The following is a 25,378-nucleotide window of genomic DNA, read 5'->3' on the forward strand; positions in this document are numbered from 1 at the left end:
TAATTGTTATAATAAGTTAGCCGTCTAAACTGTCAAAACTGTATACCTATAACTCGAAAAGTTAACACAGCCAAGAGAGGCGATGTTAAAACATAGCACTTTTTGACAGTTCGGAGAGTTTACAACAATTAACAATTAACCGCCTCAATACATACATGATAAACTACCCTCGATAGCCGCCGATAGCAGCGTTATGTATAGAATAGATGCGCAGATATAGTTAGGTCCAGGAATTTTCTGCAATGTGAGGCGGGGCGTGAAAAAAATACTTACATAAAATCGGTTTGCCTCATTTACCTGCACTATAAAGTATCTTAACACAATAATAATTCTGTATACCTATATCAATTTATAAATCATAGTGATAGTTATTTAGGTAAATATTGTTTGGTTACACAGTGATATTGACATAAGGCTTATCGTTGGCTGTACATGGAAAAACACTGTAGAGTAGGAACTTTATTTGCAGGGTGCTCTACTGAACTCTTAGTTGATAATCAAGTACCAATAAATGCTTGCGGCAAGGTGATATCATCTCACCCAAACTATGTAACCTACCGTTGAAGATTTAACCAGGCAACTTGATTGGAACGACAACGGACATCCCATAGTTGGGAAGCATAATTATGAGACGTCTGAGTTTTATATGGCAGGTTTAATATTAGGTAAGAATATACTGTATTCTATGATAGCTTTCTTTTACTTATTATGGACACATTATAGTAAACCATTGAGTTACAAAAAAAATGTTTTATTCCAAGATTGGCTGCTATACATTTGATCAAAACACACACCAGTGACCAGACTGGTGCTAAAGAAGAAATGAAAACTAGAGTGATCAGTGAGACTAATCAAATATAATTAAAAATATATTATAATATATATCTATATATATAATTAAAAATTATAAAAATCTATATATAATTATAATAAAAAATATAACGTATTCTTGACACGTGCTTAAATTTATTCCGTGTTCTTCCTTACTCGAGATCGGTTGCCCGCTTCTGCTTACCCATTTCAGTTCCCATTATTTCTGAGTTCTCTGGTTCTACGCATAATATAGTACATAAAACCCAACAGTAATCAATCTATGAATAGTAAATTAATATAAAGCGGTTAGTTATGAAATACGACTGGTTTTACGCAAGCTCTAAGCGCACAGGCGAAATTAAGAACATGTGATTTTAATTAGATTGCTAGCATTACTAATAAATGTGTAATATTGAGTTATTTACTGACCTCTTGGACCCGCTCGAGCAATGGCTCCAGCCACCTCTCATTGCATTCGACGTGCGAGTCGAGGAAAGTGAGTACAGGAGCCGTCGCCAAAGCAGCGCCGCGGGCGCGGGACCTCACTAGACCTTCCCGACGGGCGTTCCTCACCACCCGCACTTTGCGGACTCCTGCTAATTCTGCACCGTCGGCAGCTGGGAACAACGTTACAGATATTATTATAGAATATTGGATATTATTTTTCGTGACGAAAATATCTATTAAAAATAATATACTTAATGAATTTGGAACTTACGGTTATCGCTAAAATCGTCGACCAAAATGATCTCTTTGATAAGATACTCCGGACTTCTATTGAGAACACTGAAAAAGATAAAATAAATCGCATTAAATCATTTATATTCAGCCATGTGCATCACTAGTAAATTCGATGCAAATATCGTGGACTTGCTGCCAAAATTTGGTAAGTCGATAATTTAAGTGTTTAGCGTTAACAACGGATTATGTGTATATATATAAATCTGTATCTATGCTAGAAAAAATATTCAAGACCATCCGATGCAATAATTATAATAGAATATGCACATAAAGCACAAAGAAATTAGCATTACCTACCTATGCCAGATTTTATAGGGCATGTCAAACATTCAAATTACAATGACTCCATAACATGATTTAGAGACTTGTAACCCCACGATATAAAGAATTTAAAGTTAAGACATTTTAATTTTCTAGATAAAATATAGCAGAGACGTGCGGTGACTTTTTCTTGTAGGGATACTGTTGGAAAATACATAATACCTATATAACTAGTAAAACCTGCAAGATTACACATATAAAATGGCTTCATCAAACCACACCGTCTCACACCACATACGGTCTTAATCGGGCGTATCACGAGACCCTACATTCGGAAGTGAAGTATCAGTATTTTTTATGACTGTGAATGCCTCAGGAACAGTTACCAAAGACTGAAGTCGCCGTGCACTCAAGTGTAAATATTGTACATTAAGTACCTACCTACATAATAATATTTCGGGGATATATAGGGAATACAGAGCATCAACAGCAGTTTTTCCCAACCTTTTTACACCTGCAGACCGGTGAAAATAGAAAAAAAATATTTGGCGGACCGCTAACGCAAAAATGATTTAAATAGGTATTGCACTTTATATTGTGTTTATTAGTTTTTAAATCTTATGATATAACAGACATAACAACAGTCTGATTGCAAGTATAAAAAAAACATAAAAATCGAAAAATCTATTATTACTTACTTGAAATAATAATTCTTAATAGTAGAACCTGCGAAATTTAAGGAAGCCATATTAAGTTTTATTATATATTTTATTTTATTTTCTGACCAGTAGAAAATTCGGGTGTTTACCTCATTTTACTAGTTCGTGATTTCAACTACAGCGGATGGTATAATATTATTATATACAGCATTAATGACTTATCACCAGTACTTAGAAGTGGTCTTTATTTTACATAGTTTTATTTAATTATTTGACTTCTACTTAGTAGAAGATCTTTAAATGTGTTGCAGTGTATAAAACCTTTCCAAATTGTCGCGGAACACCTATTTAGGTTCAGCGGAACACCGGTGTTCCGCAGAACATAGTTTGGGAAACCCTGAGAGAATGTCATGACTCTCACACGGTACGGTACCTACTCAATTTTTGTTTTACGTTTTACGTTTTCGTTTTGATTTATTTTAATTTAAACATTTTGACATATAATATAATATGTGCATAAAGGGTTAAGGAATTTAACTCGTAGGTATTAAGACAATAGAATTCCATAATAGGTACTACACATTTATGGTACCTAGTCTTTCGATTTCAAATGAATATTACAAAATCATGATGGCTTAACAATATTAGAGCCAGTTTACAAAAGCGTGGATTTACTGCTTGCAGTATGTAAGTATATTGTATTGTCGCGACCATAGACATAAAAATCAAATGTAAACATTTATTGTCATAAAAGTTGCAACACTGGACCAAAAAAATAATATCGGCATTTGAATTTTCAGGCGATAGTATCAACTCGCGCGACGTGTGCGCATGTGGGGTAGAGCAAAAGTGGCGACCCGGTCCCCGGATAAGAAAATGTAAGAAATACACCGCGCAGCTGACAACAAAAAAACGGGTCTCGCTTAGGCCATCCGCTCACGTGATTACTTAAAAAAGACGAGACTGAAACTCTAGCATCTAGCAGCTAGCTAATGTATTTCAATGGCGGCTCGCTGACGGCAAGAATGTTTCAAAACGTACCGAAACCGAAGAGACGCGACATGCTAGTCTCCCAGTCGCTCAGTTTCCAGTCACCCATAAAACAGTGGTATTAATATCAGTAGATTCGATGAAAAATCATATTTTCTTACCAAAATATAGGCTGTCAGAATATTCCCGGAAAGATATTACGGAAAAAGCTTAGAATGAAGTAGGAAAGACAATGGGTTTGACAGTTTGAGGTCATGAGATTATTAGGTTTCAGTAGCGCCGTGTGCAAAAAATTAGTCACTGGCCAGTTTATGCGTTCCATCACCAACCAGTTCGTCAGATTTTAATTTCTGCGTGAGCGGATGGCCTTACACTTGAAAAATGAGATTGGCAAATCAATCAGCGTTTTTGTGATGCAACAGTTATTGTCGTGATAGTTTAATTGCACGTATTGCTGGCAGTAAATCTATGCACATGTACAGGGGCTATTATGTTTGCTGATCATAATATGTTACCATACACACCGAGATTGTGTAGTCTTTGGAATCGAAAGATATATTCATATACATACTTGTAAAATTATAAAATTAGGTAGATACCACAAACGATGTCCCATCATCAAAAAAGGTGCACAAAAAATGCAAATTCATGCGTGAAAAAGTCTCAACCGTATAACTGCTTCCTATGGAAAGTTATAAGCATTCTATTCCTAACATTATTCCATAAATACCTTTGTATAAAATGTTGTTATTATTTACATAGCAACGTATCACATTTGAATGTTTTAGACGGTCTTGTACTTATTGAATGATTAAAATTACTAGTAAAAGTAAATATTATTAATTCATCCGTAGGCAATGACATTACAACGCGATAAACTATCGAAATCTTTAAATAGAACGACAGTTTATTAACGATTTTTTTATTCAACACAAGATTTCATTCACAAGATTTAAGAATGTAACATTCTAATTAATGAACATACTTACATAATTTTGGAAACACTTCTGAGAAAATATATTATAACCAATAGAAAAAATCTTTTTGAAAAAAGTAAGACATCCGAACCGATCAAACCTGCATCTCTTGGGTATCGCGCCCACGCACATAGTCAACTATGCTAAATGAGTCATACTTAATTACGACAAATTTTAACTATTGGCCTTTCAATACTCACTGAAGCGCTTCCCAAATTGAGCTACTATTTGGCGATCGACTTTTGTATTTTAAATCAAAGTAAGTACAATATATTACATTAATTACTAACCGACGTCACGGTTCACTCTAAGATTTTTTGATTGTGAGTTACTTGAACTTGCTAATAATTTTTAATTAACATAATAAAATATTCAGTTACTTCAGAAATCTTTAATTTTACCCTACTACGTAAATACTACTAGACACATATTATTATTATAATAATTTATCACATAATACATTGGTCACTTTATAAGTGTGTATTGATATAGTTTTCGCTTTTTATAATCGTTCACTTTCGTTCGATAAGAAGCATTTTGCCACTTCAAGGTGCATTCATTTATAAATAATCATAGGTGCTTACATAATGTACCTGGGCATTTTCGCCAAAGTTTGTACATGTTTGAAATTTGGGTAATATTATTTTTTCACTCAAATTAACCATTTTTATATAGCTAGCAGATTCCTTGTTCTATTGCTGAATTGGTGATAGCAATTTTTCAGCAAAATATTGATTAATACAATATTTATATCATTTTTATTATGAAATTGGGCATAATAAGTTTCCGTTCCGTGACTACGAAACTTAGCTTTTAAAACATGAATGAAACACTTTTTATCACTTAAAAGAGCTCTATTAGATTAAAAAAACCATACACTTCAAAATAAAACTACAAATAGTCAAAAAATATTATTGAATTTTAATTCTTGGGCACATTTCGTTCCCCTCCGTTACCCTATGTCTATAATGGCAGAGCATTTTTCCTTTAGTATTTGAAAAAACCAATCAATGTTCGTTCTGCTATTTTTTTAAAGACAATAATCACTTTTACTAAATTTTATTGGAAAAATAAATAAGTTTCGTTATTTAATAATCAAATGAAAAATAGTTAACGTTCAACTTTTTTGGGGACATTTTCGGAATGGAACGAAATGGTAACGGAGTGTAATTTGTAAAGCTTAAGTTACATGTTACCATAAAAACAAATTTTTGTTTTATGAAATTTATTTGAATTTTTTGATAGACAGATAAATATTCAACGTGCGTCAAAATAACAAAACAAATCAAACTTAATCACTAAAATAGACATATTTTATAATAAATTTCACAATACTTGTAAAATAAGGTAGGTAATAATTTTGACACACTATACATTACCATAACTTTATTTGGCATTTATATTATTTGTAACTCAGATAAAAAATATTTTTAAGCAAATTAACAATATATGAAAAAAAAAATCAGCAAGGGATTCAGACGCGAGTTCCTAGCGCGGCACGGAGTATATAACTTTTACGAAAATAATTATAGTCAAACTCGGTTATTACGATCTCTGACATAGCGAGATCTCGGATGTAATAACGAAACATTTGTTGACAATTGGTTTATGATTTTCGCCATACATTTAATTCTTTCACTGTTATAACGAGCAACTTATCGGATATACCGAGCTAAAATACTGTTAATGTGTCGACCGTTTTAAAACATTTCGACCCTAAGCAATAAAATCCGATTGGACAGGATGCCGCCGGGGTCGGATTACGTTTATGACACTAGTAAAGTGTCTAAGTACCTACCTTATTGGTGTTTCACCGACAATAATAAAAAAGTATCCACGCATATGGTTGAAAAATCCAAGGTTTGTGAAGTCCGTAGGTACCTACCAGCGTTAATTACAATAAACAACTTCTTTTGTAGTTTATGAATGCCATGCTCGTTTCGGGGATTTTTACGATGGTTTCCAAATTTTTTATTTTCGGCTTTTTGTGTAATGTGACATGCTCATTTAAAAATACCTATTCTCTGATATAACGAGTAACGCTTATAACAAGCAAATTCAGTCGGTCCCATCTTCCTCGTAATAACCAAGTTCGACTTTATGTTGTCTTGAAATTTAATTGTATTCATCAACATAAAATGTAGCTATACAGGTTGATTGTAATCAAGACGTACTTTTCTGACATTTCGTGAATACCTACAGTTCTAGGTATTAAATCTAATCGAGTACACATTTCTGTTAAACGTGACAAAAAAATACTTTTTCATACATTTTTATAAATTTCTATGCCTAAAATGTATGGAGAAGTTTTAAAATTTTGGTGGCGTATAACAGAAAGAGTATGACAGAGCCAGTGCCTGTCTCGCAATTATTTCAGTCTGGTGTTTTTTCTTTTCCTTCTGTTGTTTTTTTTTATCTCCATACTTTTATGTGCGCTATTTTTGCGTATTCAGACATATCACATACTTTTTTAATCTTTATTATATTATTATATTATAGTCAGGTTATTTTTTATATTTTTTAATGAAAATATTTTTGTTTTTCATACGAACAGACAAAATAATTTTTTTTATAATCTATGAAGAACTAAACACACACTGTAAACCCAACTTTATGCATGCCATTTCGTTACTTTTACATTCCACATATACGTTACCACCAATATAGTTTCGGAGTGGAAGTAACGGATTCTGTTTCAGAAGTGTTTGAAGCCAAAATTTAGCTTAGTTTTATTGTTAAACCTGCGATATGTTTTATTATATCTGTAGTATGAAAGATAAGCTCCATATGTGTAGTATGTGAAATAGAAATATGTGTTTTCTTACCTTATAAATCGTGGTAACAGTAGTGGAACTTCTTAAATGACCAACCCAGAAAGCAACCTGTTCCGATAGCGATACCGACACACACCAACAATTTAAAGTGTACATGGCGATCAGTGTTATACAAAAATGTTGCTACATTAAAAAAAAACATATTTATAGTGAAAATTTTTCGCCTTCATGCTAAAATCGTGGTAACGGAATGTGGAGTTCCACTTTTTCAAATATCCTGGGACACACTTTAAACGTGATTTTTTTTCAATATTGGTACAAATTTACGAAAAAACTATATATTTTCCAAAAATATATAATGTAAGCTGTTGAAAACACTACGAATTTAATTTTACACACTCAAAATTAATGACGAAATCAGACTTTGTTTATTTGAATTTATGGGTGGGACATGGTAAAAACGCACTACCTTTCGATCTAAATAATCAATTAAAAATATATACAGGTCAGATAGTTGTATTTAACTGATTGAATAGAGTAAATTAATAAATTTGCATGTTAAAAGTACATAACTTTCCAACATTTTATAATATAATAACTATGAAAAAATCAATCAAAGTCATGGGACATGCCAAAAACGCAATGTACAAACTTTGGCGAAAATGCCCACCTACACATTGTACGAGTGAGTCATTTGTGTGAGTTTCGCTGTATCGATCTCTTTATTTTGGTCGTATCACCGCTAAAACAAAAACTACGTAGTGCAGTAAAATCTAAAACGAAACCGGTTTTCTATTTGAAGACCCTTCCCTACTTTTTCACTTTAATTATGTGTTTTACTTTCAATTTCACCTGCGGGCCGAGGCGATTATTACCAAAATATGAGAGTCATAAAATGGTTTTAAGAGGTCGTTAAGCATGATAGTATATGTGGGTAGATACTAATTGTTTTATATTTGGCTACATTTTATTAAATTATCATTTTCATCATTTCCATCACTGAAGAGAGATTGTGCGTAGGTACCTCCAGTTTTGGTCAAAATTGTGTTATGGCATTATATATATTTTTTTAAATTGATTCTACAACACATAGCTGACGCGCTAAGAGATTTCGTAAAAGAATTTTGTTTTACGAGAAAAACTGAAAGATAGCCACTTGCTCTACCTATTAGGTCCATGTTCTGGGTTCAAACGTACATTGAAAAAAAACAACATGTTTTCGCCAGACACGGGATTCGAACCCGAGATATGCTGTCAACATATTGTACGTCAACCATGGCCCCCACATCCTGAAGCGCGCTCCCAGGCTAGGATCGTTGGCGGGCCCCCCTACCTATCGCTAAAGATAAAGGCAGTGTGACGCTCTACAGTAGCGTTTTCCAAATGGTCTACGGCCTACGCGGTAAAATTAATGTGAATATTTAGTGTTGCTTAGTATATTTTAATACTTCTATTAAAATTACCTATGGAGTTGTCCAGTATCGATACACAATTCAAAATTGTATCGTACAACCATATAATTTTAAATAATAACATTATTGAAATAAAATAGCGCCGCGGGCGACTTTTTTTACTATTAGAGAGAATTTATGATCACTTATCTGGTCGACTCGACACGCCTGGCCCTTCGTAAGCCCGGGCCCCCAGGCTAGAGCCCTGTCAGCCACCCCTTTGTGGGGGCTATGACGTCAACATACGGTAGGTTATATGGGAAATACAGCTAAGAAGTCAACGCTTATTTCAAACAGATAAATATGTAGGTACATAATATAGAAAATATGTGAATCGAACCTGCAATTAAAAGATTCCTGGTAATGTGCTCTTTTAAAAATATCTTTTCTAATATGCATGTTTCTGAGGTGTGCATGCTCAATAACGAATGCCACATTTACTCTCTCAAACCTCTTATATTATTATTGGAATTAAAAAAACAATTTAATAAAAAATATATAATGTGTCTATTTCGCTTTAAATTTTCGATCGAACATAATAGTTGAAATTCGATTTACTCAAAATATACCTACAAACTGGAGATACAATATTTACACCGAGCCCTTGTAGTACAAGCGTAAGTCTAGCTTCTTGTGATCGTTTCACTTCTCCTACTGCAATACTATTTCACTACACTACTGTCATTGGGCCGCATGGCCTGTTGTAAAATTGAAAAGAAGAATATAATTATTATTTTTCTTAAATTACTCAATATTATGTTTCATCCATCATATCGTCATAGTTTCTAGGAAATTTCGTGATAAGTAATCGTATCGGTATCTACATCGGTAAACCTTACCGCTCGGACTACATGTGGTGAATATGGATTAAAGACTCATAGGCATATTTCAGATGTTGTTCCAGATTAAGTTTTGAAATGAAGATGATGGTGTTCATTATAATTATCAAAACACGTTCAGCATCTGTTATGCAATTTATATTCAAAGAACTGTCGCCGACAAAGTTTCCTAGAACATTTAGGTAATATTTCTGTAGACTAGAGGCAAGCCATGTCCTGATATATGAGAGATAAAACAAGATAAATAATGTGGTTTATTTTAATATTGTATCGTCTTTTTGATAAACGCACGTATATCCCTGCGTCACGTACCATAATGGACCTACCTACGATAATATGTGGCATCCAGGCCGGCACGAGATATAGTCATTTTTCGTAAAGCCTCGAAAATAAGAAAGCCCTAACAGAGCGTAGGTATTTAGGACAGGATATAACGTAACCTGTTATATAAAATATAATAGTTATAACAACAAGTAAATAACTTAGTTGATTTTCAACGAACCATTAAAAATTACTTTTATAATAATGTCTTAAGTATCTAATAATGAAGAATAAATACTGGTTTTAAAACACCCCCATATTGAAACTTTTTTCAAAGACATTAAAATAAAATTAAAAATTATATAAAGCTATTCATGTCGACAATGCAATATATTATGCTAAACTGTTTATCAATCGTGAAAATAAAATGTGTCAATTAATACGAAGGAAATATTTGTTTTTTTTATCAATTAGAGTAAGTAGTGTAACGCATTGGTTTCGCAGTATGTAGGTACAAGCGATAATTAGCATTAAGATCGTAACTCGTGATTTCACGCCCCGACCTGCTTAAAATAGGACGTATTTATACACACCGGGTTAATGATTGTGAATTGATTAGATTAAATTAAAAATACAATTTTATCATCATTAAACGTATTCTGTTATTTAAGCAAACATATAGTTTTTTTTTTTTTTTTAAATAACATATTAATATCATTGTTGTTCTTACCTGACAACTGTTCGTAAGAGAGTCGATCTTGCTTCGTTGTGGAACGTTATTATGACACTCGTCTGTGGAAGATCCTTGGGGAATGTCTTCATGCGGCACCTGAGGACAAAAGAGGAATGCTGTAATTATTGTCTATAATATCTCGTGACCTTATCACTAGATATTAAAAAAAATAACCGCTGTTGGGACAGTTCTCAAAAGCATTTCTTGTAAGACGATGATTGAAGCTTAGCAAAAATTCTACGGAGAGCATTTCATGTGACTATTACAACAATTTTACTAAAATTAAAACAGCCGGGTTACGTTGTTACGTCATTAGCATTAACAATGCAAATTTGACTGTATCTCTCAAAATCGCATAATTCACGTAAATGTAGACGTGTATCGTCTTAGTCAATGACAATATTATTAAAACATAATATCACGCATCGAGTGACGCACCTTTTCAATAAGGCCATAGCAATTGTTAAGGCGTTGACCGGACAAGTGTAGACATATATTCGTGTCCCGAAGAACATTATATTATATTCAGCCAGTATTTATAATTATCAGTTAGTAGCCCTTGTCCAGGGAACTCAGTCTTTTCTGTGCCCTTGTCAATTAACTGCTGAGTAGGGAATCCAATCCCGAGCCAAAATTTTGATCCCGGGATTTCGGGATTACAATTCGACGATCCCGGGATGCCGGGACTGGTCCCGGATTGACGTTTTTTTCGAAAGTTATTTTTTTTTATTTATACAAAGCATTGATAAAATCGGTGAAAAATTTATATTATTTAAGACATGGATTTAATGGTGTAATATATAATATTGTAATATAGATAATAATGTGAAAGTAAAACAGTTTTTTTCTTATTTATATAAGAAAAGATCACATTCATAAAATTCGGCGTAGAAACAAGTGCCTGCCTGCACGTCCGTGGCACTGGCGGTTAGACGCCGTTCGCGTGCCAGAACTTCAATGGCGTCTAGCTAAATGAACGAATTTATTATTTTTCTGTTGTTCTTACGATTGCGTATGCCGTATGACAACGAAAAAAATGTTATTTATTATCTGTGAGCATTCGGCGATTCCCCTGTGATACGTGCAGGAACGTACACTTCAATAACATAATTTTGTACACATACAATCAAAAAAAGTCAATCCCGAAGGTTTCGGGATTCTGTTTACCAATCCTGGGATTCATATGGATCGAAAATTGACCAGGATCCCGGGATTGGATTCCCTACTGCTGAGTGAATATTTCCCTAAGCGCAATTATTACGCTATCGTTCTCAGCTTAAACATTGACACTGTTATATAAAACACAGAATCAATAGAACTATCGAACTGAACGTAATCTTAATCGATTATCACAAGTAAGTTTTCGGCAACAAACATTCTAAATATGACGGTTAAAACATTAGATTGTTGCGGACCAATAATGAGTCCGCTATCGAATAAACTAGATCAAAACGATACGATTGAAATATATCCGCTGGTACTAATTTGCTTACGTCGTTCTCAAGCGAACAATACAATTATTCACCTGTATAATTTTGAAAACAATCAAAACACGATATTATCTAAACACAACTAGTGATGTAAAAAAAAATATCAAAACTTTTGCTTAGATACGAGGGTGGGTCAATAATTCCTTAGAAAAAAGCATTAAAACAGTTTTTATTTTTGTATTTTTTTTTTATTTCTCAAAATAATCTCCTTGGAGCTCAATACACTTGGTTAGACGTTTCTCAATTTTTTTTAAACCGTCAGAAAAATAAGTTTTCGGAAGGTCCTCAAAATAAGCATTTGTCCGATCGATGACTTCTTCATTTGAAAAAAAACGTTGTCCACTTAGCCATTTTTTTAAGTTTGGGAAAAGGAAAAAGTCACTGGGGGCTAAATCTGGCGAATACGGTGGGTGGTCGACCAATTCAAACTTCAATTCTTCAATTTTAGCCATTGATCGTAAACATGTGTGAACACGGGCATTGTCCTGATGAAAGAGGATTTTTTTCCTGTTTAAATGAGGCCATTTTTCTTCAATTTCGTTTTTTAGCTGGTCCAATAAAGATGCATAATAATCCCCTGTTATTGTTTTTCCTTTTTCCAAATAGTCAACGAAAATAATTCCACGTGCATTCCAAAATACAGTAGCCATAACCTTACCAGCTGATTTTACGGTTTTCGCCTTCTTTGGACATGGTTCGCCTTTCGCAATCCACTGCTTTGACTGTTCTTTCGTCTCGGGAGTATAGTGGTGTATCCATGTTTCATCTACAGTCACAAAGCGACGAAAAAAATCATCCGGATTGCGTTGCATGAGCGACAACAGGGCTTTAGAGGCCACCACCCTATTGCGATTATTGTCGACTGTGAGCAAACGCGGCACCCATCTTGCAGAAACTTTTTTCATGCCCAATTTGTCATGTAAAATAGAAATGACGCTACCTTTTGAGATCCCTGTAACCTCAATTATCTCACTCAACTTTAATCTTCGGTCACTTAACACCATATCGTGGATTTTATTGATCATTTCTGGTGTAGTCACCTCTACAGGACGTCCTGAGCGTGGTTCATCCTTTGTTGATGTACGACCACGTTTAAATTCATTTAACCAGTTATAAATAGTTGCAAGTGAAGGAGTAGATATGCCGAGAACTAAATCCAACTCATTTTTTATTTCCTTTGCTGTTAACCCTTTTATATTAAAATGTTTAATAACAGCTCTAAACTCAATTTTCTCCATTTTTGTAAACAAGCAATTTTTTTTTATAAATGTACGAAAATAAAAAACAACAACCCGACCAATCTGATTGAAACTTCGCAGCATACTGAATCGGTAGTGCCGCTGCATGAAAACAAACCGCTTACAGTACTAGTCGCGCCACCTGTCGGCTTTTCTAAGGACTTATTGACCCACCCTCGTACAATACTGATAATTGGTATACATACTTTTGTCCATATTCTTAAAGTTTACATGTAAATTGTACGTATTACATTTTACCGTAGCACAGTTCGCCGTGAGCTTTCTTATCGGAAAGAGATGAAAAAATTGCGCATTGTTCGTGGGGCATTGCACACAATAGTGTTCTAATTTTAATAGATCCTAACGTATCGAAACAATTAATAATCCATTATATCAGCTATTTTAAAAAAATGTTTGTCGCTGGCTTCCTGCAAACAGGCAAGAGCCGTGTTTTATGTAGACATGAATTTTATCTTAGTAGATACTATACGGCCCAACGTGGCTGGACGGTCTTTAATATACGAACATAATATATTATTACCGATAAAATATTTCACGGTGAAATGTAATACGGTGAACTCCATACGTACAATTTTTTTCGAAGTTATTAATTTTATGCACATTTCCGAAATTTCTTCAGCTAAAGTTAAACGATTTCGATACAAGTTTATAATATATTTTTCATAATTATTGAGAATGTTTGCTCACAGTACTAGGTAAGTTGTATAGAAAACACAAAAGAGCGAATGCGACTTTTTTCACACAATTAAATCTGTCTGGGAGTTCATTCTACCGAAAAATTGAATAAATCGTCATTTTCGAGGCGTGCCATCAAAAATCCTTTCGCGTGCCATCTAGTGGCACCCGTGGCATAGGTTGCCAGGCGCTGCTCTACACCTTTTTGGTATAGCAACACGGATTCTTCAATATCTTTTAACCTGCATTAATGTTACGAAGGCCATCTGCGCGACATAGAGATGGACTGAGAGCAATGGCGTGATCTTAGCTCCAACTCTCGTGGTGAAGTAAGTAAAGAAAGATTTCAAGGCAAAAAAAAAAAATCGATACTAATTATTGACTGTTTTTTTTCCCTTTAAGATAGCAGAGTCGATAGTTTTATTTCGAGATAACATTCCTAGTACCTATCAACGCCCTGAAATTAAAACTATATTATATTCTTGAATGGGAAACTCTTCAAACTTTTATTAGATCATTATCTCGCATAAATTGGCGATAAAATTTAAATTTCGCAAATATACGAGAAGTAGATTTGCATAAATATGTAAATTTTTAGCATAGCTAGCGAGTGCGGGTCGAGTGCTGTACTTAATTCACTTTCTATTGAGTGCCTAGTATGTGCAAAAAATGATTCATTCAAATTGCTGACATAAAAACAAAGATGCATTTAGTGGTCAAATTTCGTTGCGGTCAACGACTATTATTGATCGGGTACAAGGTGAAGGATTGCCGGAAGTGCCGAGAGAATAAATATTGTAATACATATCTACTCATATTGTTAAACAATTTTAAAGCTGTTATTGTAAGCTTAATTCAGTGGTCAGATGGCAAAACCTGATATGTGCACTTTGTTAAATGTTCAGGAGAGCTGTTTTAAATTTAGAGATTATTTGAATCTTTCTGGCGAATATGTCTCTTGAAAATGATATAATGTAACGATGTATTTGAAATGAATTTTAGATATAGAATAAGTATTTCAAAGTTTTGATTCTCCACGTTTGATAGAAAAAAAGATTTTCCATATTGTCCAAGATATCATGTTTTGCCATCTTATGTTCCAGTGTGTTGTAATTATTTGGTAAGATGGAATACCATGATATGTGAGGTAATTGCACAACACTGCTGGTAAGCTCAGTACGTTCAGACGACCAAATACTTGAGATGTGACGAAGGAGTAGTCCATGGTAACATCATAAAAGATGACATAGATAGTATCAGCACTGATACGCTGAAAAATCCGTCCAACTGTCACAAAAAATAAATATCGCAGCTACAAAGTGATCGTGATTAGGGATTCCAATCCCGGGATCCCGGGATCCCGAGCTATTCTCAATACATATGAATCCCGGGATTGATAAACATAATCCCGGGATTTCGGGATTGATTTTTTTTATCAATTTTTATGGAAAATAAAATAAAAGTGAAAATATAACAGAAAAAATACTTTTAATAAAAAATAACTACATTAGAAATAAACTGAGTTTGAATGAAGTTTGATTTATACCCATGTGTAGGTTGCCGATTCATTTTATTTTTTCACATAAATTATTAAAAATGAGAAAGATTGGAAAAAACAATGCTTCGCACTTTTATCAAAGTAATTCTACCATGATATCATACGTTTTACGGCAGTTTCATATTTGGCTGACTAATTAGATTTATGAAGCGGAATGGCCATAAGTACGCCATGATTATTTGCTTTACTATTTTAAATCTCGCTAATCCATTCATTATGTCTTTACTATCAGAAACAGCAATCTCATATTAAATTCACTATTTCCAAGATTGAACGTATACAATATTAACAATAAATGTCTTAAATAGTATAAATTATACTAGATTTATTTTTGACCGATTTTATCAATGTTATTTGTAAATATAAAAATTTTATATTAACAATGGAAAAAAATGCCAATCCCGGGACCAGTCCCGGGATCCCGGGATTGTCGAATTGTAATCCCGAAATCAGAATTTTGGCTCGGGATTGGATTCCCTAATCGTGATACGACACATGGTCACATGGATGACAATATGGTCACACAGATATTCGAAAACAAAATTCTACCTAGTATTTGTTTAATGAAATTTAAGTGACGTTTCGATAAGTGTGTCAGAAACTAAATGATGAATCTCTCTGCAATTGAAACGAGAGGATAAGTATAAAAACATATTAATTAACTGCATTTCCTGAGTGTGGTATGCACTTTCTTGATAGCGAAATAAATTTGCTGAGATAAAACTCTAAAATGCAAGCACTAATTGCACAACACCCACTAATTAACGATAGAGTAATCTGCAATCGTAAAATGGTTTGACTGGTAGGTATAATACGAGGAAACGACCCAAATAATAATGTATTTTATTATATAACACAATTAACTATATTAATTAATTTCAGTATATAATTCGTATAACAACGCACAGTGAATAATTAACATAAATATGTACGTCAGTGGTATTCAAAGTAAGCGCTGCGACGCCTCGTGACTCTAGGAAAAACTGAATAGAAAACAATGTTCATAAAATCTGAGTCTGAATGGAAAATTTTCAATTCGCTGGACAGAAAATACTTTTTTTAAGGCGCGAAGGATTCTTTATTATAAAGTTTATACACTAAAGGCGCCGTGAAACAAAGGCGTTTGAAAACGAAAAACCTGCGCAATAAGAGGGTTGGTTATCATATGGTTATAGCAGTATGAATACCGTTGTCAAATATCATTACCGAACATACATAACTTGAAAACACCTAAAAAATAAGCTATTAGATAAAAATAGATAGTCAGTGTATATTGTTGATATAAGTTAATTACGATAGTGACCAGTTTCATCATTTTAGAAAGATTATCAACTCAGATAGAGGAAGACAGATTCTTTTGTTATCGATTCTTCTGATTCATGAAATCACTTTGGAACGGTGTCGGTATGATTTTAAAGTAACGATACCAACACCTAAATAGTCGCCTGCACCGCAACAAGAATCTGACACCATTCAACATGTAATGTTATTGCAAGTAAGTATTGAAATCAGTCATGGTCCTAATTAAATAATTATAAAATATCGTCACTGTTCTGGCAGAAAACACAAATTCGAAAAAATTACATATTGAGGTAGAACCAAAATGTTCCTTATTTCAAACTTTACCGACTGGAAACCTTCTTAATAAATAAACAGTCTTTATTTTAAAGTCATCCTTTTTACGAGTACTTAATAAACTCACATGACAGACCATTATTTCAAACATTTTAACAACTTCAAAGTCAAATTACTCAAAACTAGTATTCTCCAGTTAGAGTGTTCTGCCAGAACAGAGACGATATTATCCCCGCAAGTACGTTAGCACCTAAACATTGTCAGCATATTGGGTTAGCTTCTCTGTCAATAAATTGGTTTAATTAATATATATTCTTAAGACGGTACTTCAGTGAAACGGCAAATAATTTTCAACTATAGGTACGACGAAATTTCGGACTGGCTGGCAATCGGAGAGCGAAAGTCGAGCTGTGAACACGTCAATTTGTTTTGTGATGGCGACGGGGGAATTAATTCTTAAATCGTGTAAAGACGACTAAAAAACGTTACCCATTTACTTGAAAAAGACAACATGTCAATGAATATATTATTATAATTAGTAGTAATAGAACAATAAACATGACATTAAATGGACGCATGTTGACTTTTTATGACAAATTATGTTTTGTTCTGCACGCGTCATTTGCACAATCTTCGCGTCGCGTAGTCACGATCGTTTTAGACCGTGCCCCAGCTGAAGTATAGCCATAAGAATCGGGTACTACGAATAATACAAATTATTAGAAAACATAAATTTATCTCTCTTTAGTAATCCACTTGAATTCTTCGGCAATGGCCTAAAATTTAATAAAGCTTAATTAATAACAACATCATAATATATTCTTACGCGGAAAAGCAGTTCTTCGTTATACACATTTGTTGGCTTCATGAGGTATTTTATAACTATATCTATTAGTATAACTTTCTTGTTTCTCTTTCTTATAGAAGCGGAACATATTCAAAATTTTAGATCGGAGATGATACTTGCACGCCGATGATAATATCATCCTTTCGGAACATGCTACGGATAAGGGGTCACAATTCTGTGGCAAAACAATACCAGGCATTCGGTTTAATATGTTCAACGTAATGTGTATCTACGTAACGGTGTTAAAGTTTTTGTTGGAATTGGAATAAGGAATTTGAGTTATATTAGGATTTATTTTAGACATTTTCAAAACGAAAATAATTAACTGCAGAGTTCACAAAATTCTAGATATTGTATGTAGATTAGTGTTTAAGACTCGATACAATTACCACGAATATGGTCTTTAAAAATAAAATTACAATGTGAGAAACTAACCAAACCTTTAAATACTGTGATATAATTGGTTCTGTAATACTAACTGATATATGTACTGGTAAACGAATATTCTTTGACCATTATCTATAATGGCTCGGTTTTCGCAGGGATTAATTGAATTTTAAAAACTAACCAACACCATCTGTAAAATATATTCTTATTTCAATGAAAATAGGCACGTTTGCCTGACAAAGTTTACTGTGCACAATTTATGGCAGATCTTAACAGCCTACCTCCACCCTTCGCCACTGGGTCGTAGTGATAATGATGATACCGGGAAAATGGAATCTAAAAACCGTATTGCAGACCCTGCCCGACACGCACCGCAATACAAAATACCCGTCCGTTTTGCGCGGTGACCGATCAATCACGTCCCAACGTTTATTAAAGCTTTAATGGGACATCATTAATATTGACCGCGACATCTCGGCTTTGGGGCGAGTTTTAGTTTCGTTGTCCGAGATTCCGTACAAAGGAAAGCGAAATGAGTCGATATCAACCCACGAGAGCTTTTTACTTAAGTCCTCGCAGAGCTTTATAAAGCGTTGTAGATGTTCGTAGCACGATAGTAGCGTCACGACTTCAGACAATAAATTCTAACCTAAATAGCTGATATAGGTAGATACAATACATATTTATTTTGCTTGATTTCATTTTTTATTTATGCTTTTGATAATTAATATCGCCATCAGCTATTGAGTATAGACAAAAATATTTTTTAGAATTAGAATCAGAGCCAAACAATATTATTATTTATTAATTATTTTTAACTGTTCTTATTTTTCTGTCAACTGTTTTAAATACGAATATAATTCCTGACCGTTCGTCCTGCCGGATATAATATGCCTCTAATATTATTATCCTCCACTCAGTTATATCATGCTTTACTTGCATCCAATTTGTCCACAATTCGCCTATTGCCACCTGATTTCTACGAATAGTAATTATTTATCTTAAAAAACAGAAATTATCTGAGAAACATACACATTTGAAAAAAAGTTGGACGGAACCAAACGCACTTTTCGGGTGAATGATTTTTATTCTTTGAGTTATCGATCCCTATCAAATAGAGTTGGGTTTCGGGAATTTCCCGACGGGAATTCTCGAGAAATTTCCGAGAATTTCTATCACGAATCTATAGAATTTTTAACATTTCGGGAAATCCCGGATCTCGAGAATCTTTTCTCGGGATTCGGGATTTCTTTATTATCAAATATTAATTGAAAAAAACAATTTTCTATATGAAAAAAGTGGACAGAAACACAAAACGTTCAAAGACTGATCGGGGCATTTAACACAATTAAATATAAATTTATAAAATAACAAAAACTCAAAATGAGCGCAACTTTTGCAACATCAAGGAATTTTGTGTCTCAAAAGCGTACGCGATTGTCAGACGCAGCGATTGATAGTCTGTGTTTTTTTAAATTTTATTTTAATAAGTAATGTTTTGAATTATTTTTGCTTTCCTACTTCTATTTTGTTTGTTAAAAACGGTACCTAAATAAAAAAAATCATATTTTTTTGGAATTTGTCTGCTTTTACACTGATTTTAGGATTTTTACAGGTTTTTTTTCAATTTCTTGATATCTCGAGAATTCTTTTCTGGAAATCCCGAATCTCGAGAATTCAAAATTTCATCATTTCGGGAAATCCCGAATCTCGAGATGGAGATTTTCTCGGGAAATACCCAACTCTACAGTCTCAAGTACCTACCATCCTTCTGATAATTACGAATCTTAGATGTTTTCTGAGTACCAGAATTTGTAATTTGAATCAATGCAACATAGATGGCGACAAGTTGTCATACATTTGAAACAACCTCTGAAATATACATATTCAAAAAATGCCTGAAAAAAAAACATGGGGCGAACGGGAATTCAACCCGCATTCTTTGCAATTCTGGCCGGGGCGTGAATGTTACCGGATATATTTTAAGAGTTTTTCTTGTATGTTTTTAAAAGTGTTCCAAATTATGTATATTCAATGAAAAGTGTTAAAAATAATCGGCTAAGTTAAATTATTCTTTATTAGGTGCGTAAAGTTTTCCCCATTCGTTACACTATCATCTACGCGGCACTGGAAAATATCACTCGTCCCACCATAAAACCGTAATATCTCCCATATAATCAAACATCTGCCATCGTGATATTGTGGCGCCAGGCGGATATTGGCATACTTTGTATCGATTGTGTTTGGAAATTTACCACAACATAGTAGGACGTCGCTCCCTATAAATTACATCCCGGCGTGTTTTATTCGATGTTGTGTCGAAACGTTATAAAACATGGAGCTTGATTACGTCGACGTTAAAAAAAACTCTCAACATACTAAAAAAAAATAAGAGAAAACTGATGTGCTTCAATAAAATACAGACTGTTGAAGGAAAAAGTGTTATTCCGTGTAAAAAAAACTGTCACTTGATACAAATTGGGAGTAAACATAGCGCATGTACCAGTGGCGAAGGGTGGAGGTAGGTTATTAAGATCCGCCATAAATAATGCATAAATATTAAACTTTGTCAGTCATACGTATTTGCTTTCATTGAAATAATACTACAATAATTTACATATTATGGTGTTGGTTAAATTTTAAAGTTCAATTAAACCTCGCGAAAACCAAGCCATAATAGATAATAGTCAAAAAATACTCGTCTATCTATAAAATATCTAAAATTATACAATTGAATCATACATAACTTTGAATATTTGACAGATAGAATAATATTTTTAATCTATTATCGTTTGGTTATGCAGGAAAAATTAACCAACAATATATTGTGTAATATGTATTCTTATCAAACATGAAATCAAAAAAAGGATGAAATCAAACAAGTATGAAGGAAAAAGTGTACACAATTTTGTCGTATCGCCCAAAATATACCAAAACTATTATGGTTTCATTTAGGCAGAGATTAATAGATTTTTAAAAACTAACCAAAACCATCTGTAAATAAATTGTAGTCTTCGTTCATAATATGTATAACTAACAATGTTTAATGTGCACTATTTATGGCGGATCTTAACAGCTTACCTTCACCCTTCGCTACTGGCATATACACATGCATGGTTTACTGACAGCAATACTGTGTAAATTAAACAATCGCGACAATAACTGTTTACACACGAAAATGCTTATTATCACGACAAGCTATTTTTCCAAGTGCCAGTGACATGAGTTTATTGTTGTTGCGTGTATATTTTGTGTAGTTTGTATTTTTATCCGACATGTCCACAACTATCGCTAGAAAAATCTGAAACCGCAAAACTTTTTTGACCATGCGTGCAGTTTTGCAACTTGCAATAAGTGTTTACATTAGCATTTTATTGTTATTATCGCGACAATACGTACCTACTGCCAGCAGTACATTCACACACGTGGAAACAGGCTATTAGTGTGCCGACAAATGCATTAAATGCAGTTATAAGTTTTCTTTCATATTATAGTAAAAGCACACGACTGCAACTGTTTGATTTTGGGCTGTCACAGTGCATTATCAAATCAAATCAAATCAAATTTATTTATTTTACATATTATAATGAACATAACAGATTATAAATTTCAAAGCGTTCACGAGTCACGACATGACATAAAATAAGTGTTAATAATTAAAATAAAATAAAAATACAGAGAAGTGTGAGTTAATAATACAATAAGTAATAAAATAAGAAATAAAATAAGAAAAGAAAAGAAATAAAATAAAATAAAATAACAAAAATAACAAAGTAAAAGTAGATGGAAGCACACAGAGTGAACTTTGATAGACCCTATCTAAAAACTTATAAAACAACGTCCACCTAAATTCACCCTCACGTAAGTGGAATATATCAATATCCGAAGCGATTTCATTAAACATGGTTATTGCCCTCTCAATTGGCATTACTAATGGCAGGTTAGTTCTGCACCGTGGGAGAACAAACAACGGACGCCCTCGATTACTAAGGTAATTATCAGAGACACACAAGGCAACACCACCAAGAATGGCATAGTTCACATTTACGCCGCGTATAAGTCTGAAAAAATATGTAGCTAAATAAAGATCCCTTCTAAGCTACAGTATGTAAGCATCCCTAAGAGAAAATCAGTCGGATAGAGCCACGGATAATATGCATACATGCCTTGCCCTGCTTTCCGTAACGTTTCGAACTAGTTGCAGAGACCAGTATCAAAAGGCAATGTGGTGAAGTACTCATGTGTGATGTCGTTTTTTCAACCTGGCAGATCTGCACCACTATAGTGGGTGAAAGGTTAACTTTGATGGAAAGTTTTATTAGAACAGTAAAAAATCATTAAACGTATTACGAAATAGAGATAGTAGCAGGCGTAATGTATCCAGCAACAAAAATAATATACTAATAATTACTTAGGTAAAGCTCTTCAATAAACAAATGTTTTGTAAGTAATGCTGACACCATTTTAGGCCACTTTTTAATTCTTTAGGCATTCATTTGAATAGCTTTGATAACTGCCTTCATTATAATATTATTATAGTCATTAATGCGTTTTACATTCTCAAACAAATTGTTTATGGTAGCCAGAAAAACGAAATCCTTTCACCTTCTGCCAGAGGCGATTACGTTAGGTTAGTTCCGTCATACACCATACCGCTACACTGATAGATGATGCTGTACTTGTCAGACGGGCACGATTTTCAGCGATAGCGCACCATCTGGAGTTCCACTTTGATTATCGATAATCAATTAAATCCATCACTTTACTAAAAAACTCACTATCTGAATACGGATGAATGAATGGAGCAGCATCCAAGTCTTTTGTCTCAGTCGCCATAAATTCTCTTTGACTTAGTATCAAATAAAGTAGTTTGCATGTCAAAGTTCCTAATGAAAGGGGGGCTGACAGGGCTCTAGCGTTGGGGCACGGCGTAGCGGGTCGACCAGCTAAGTGAGATAAAAACATATCATAAATTTGCTCTAATAGTTTAAAAAATTCGCCTTTGGCGCTATTTTTCTTTGATCTTATTGCAATTTTGAAATATGTGATTGTGCGATGTTATTTTTTGATGAGGTATGATTGATATACTTACTTAAATGACAATTCACGTGTAGGATTTGGAAAACGCTACTATAGAGCATGACGCTGCCCTTAACCTTGGCGATAAAGGGGGGGGGGCGTCAAAGATGCTGGCCTGGGGGCCCGCTTCGGCATGTGGGGGCCATGCTTGGTAGTAAATGCGAGATATCTATAAAGGCATCTAGATAAAAAAAAAAACTATATTCCACCTATGCAATGCTTGCATTCTGACGGTGCTGCTTTAAAATACCTTAATTATCAATTACCTAATAGTGGCAACTTACGAAAATTGAAACCATTGGTGTAATGACAATATATTATATAAGAAAGCGATGAAGCGCAGCGCAACACAGCAGAGATACACACACCCCTCTTTGCCTGCGTATTGAACACATTGAATGCATTGAGCGCACCGCATGTTGAAAGGTGGTACTGCCAACTGGTTTTTTGTCTAGTAAGAAATAAGGAAATAGGACAACAGACTACGTAACCTGTCCTCACACTTAAAGTATTGATACGACGTTAGCTGTGGCCATTCCAATGTGCTACGGATGCCTGAAGAGTCTTTTATGGGAAACCGATAAATACCATCGCATGTATCGAGTATATACCTATACACATACGGCGAAACTGTGGAATAATAGCATGTCTTGAAGAAGTTTGGATTCTTGTTGTAAGCTCCGCGTGATGTCCACGTAAGAAGCGGATATGGACAGAGATGACGATTGATAATTGGCAGTTAACAAATCAGAGGATGTAAAAAAAACATAGAAGATAAAAAACGAGAATAAATTATGGATTTTCTCTGTTTTGATGGCTTCGTCATACCTTAGGATCGCAACACTGGAGCACTGCTTGGTTTTAATTAGATTTCTCTAAGAGCAATGTTTCCCAACGTGGCGTACGCCCCACCGGGGGCAATTTGAATGTTTGGGGGGCAAAGTGCAAATTGTTAATATTTGTTAGATTTTTTTGTGGAAAAACGGATTTTCGAAATATTTTTTTTTTGATATTGCAACCCTGACTTTCAGACAAATAAAACGGCGGCACTGTTATATTTGTAGTTTTTCTTATTATTTTGACTGAAAAAGCGCAGGAATATGAAGGATAAATTTGAAAAAAGATCAACAATAGGTATAGGTAATATGTACATTCATTATTCTATTGTAACTATAAAATTTTGGCATGGAGATTTTTTGAAGCGTAAAAGTGGAGTATGGCAAAAATAAGGTTAGGAAACACTGTGACCTAGAGCTAGCTTTGAGTTTAATTCGATTAGTTCACTCTATTAGCGCACAGCCTTTGTTTCTTTATCCCAGCAATAGTTCAGAACTATGTTTAACGGCAGTCTGATTCTTGACAAACATTGCGCCCAATTAATGCATTAACCGCCCTTGCATATTATTCGTTGTAGTGAACATACAATACTAATATAGTTATGAAATACACCAGCGCATCTATTCTATACACGAGACTGCTTTCGGCCTTTACGGCAGCTAAATAGGGTGGGAAAGTATGGAAATATTAACACGTATTGTTACAATTACAATAAGTTAGCCGTCTGAAATGTCAAAACTGTCTATCTCACTCTAAAATTTATCACAGCCAAGAGAGGTGCCGTTAAGTTAAAACATAGCACTGATTGTAACAATTACAACTAACTTATTGTCATTGTTACAATAATTGCAACTACTTGGACACTCTCCTACCCTAGATAGCGGCCGTGAGCAGTCTTGTGTATAGAATAGATGCGCTGAATATAATATAAACATCTAGCGTTAATAAAAAAAATCATAAATAACCTGGCGGTATTCGAACCCTGGCCGTAATGAGTGTAGGTGAAAACGCAAGGCCGTTCGGCAGCAAAAAACCAGATCCAGTGAGCGATGCACAGCACATCGCAGCGCCGTCTATAAAAAAAGTTCCTCTTTGCCTCCCTCCGCTTTCTTGAAGTCACTCCACAACTCACCGCTATCTATATACAAAACCACTGCCGAGATTCTACATCT

The 25,378-nt window shown here is 34.1% G+C and overlaps 1 protein-coding gene across 1 annotated transcript in view; it reads right to left on the bottom strand.

Moving 5' to 3' along the window:
* The window catches only part of Pgant2 (polypeptide N-acetylgalactosaminyltransferase 2), a 281,156-nt gene that overhangs the window by 17,769 nt on the left and 238,009 nt on the right, over positions 1–25,378 (bottom strand). Inside the window, exons 3-5 of the mRNA XM_085958242.1 lie at positions 10,497–10,595; positions 1,532–1,599; positions 1,243–1,430 (exon numbers count right to left, since the gene is read on the bottom strand). Coding sequence (XP_085814368.1) covers positions 1,243–1,430; positions 1,532–1,599; positions 10,497–10,595 — 355 coding nt within the window. The remainder of the gene's footprint in view (positions 1–1,242; positions 1,431–1,531; positions 1,600–10,496; positions 10,596–25,378) is intronic.

Source organism: Rhyacophila brunnea, unplaced genomic scaffold (genome assembly GCF_057557595.1).
Source record: "Rhyacophila brunnea isolate RB1 unplaced genomic scaffold, BYU_Rbru_1.0 scaffold_11, whole genome shotgun sequence".
NCBI classification, from domain to species: Eukaryota; Metazoa; Arthropoda; class Insecta; order Trichoptera; family Rhyacophilidae; genus Rhyacophila; species Rhyacophila brunnea.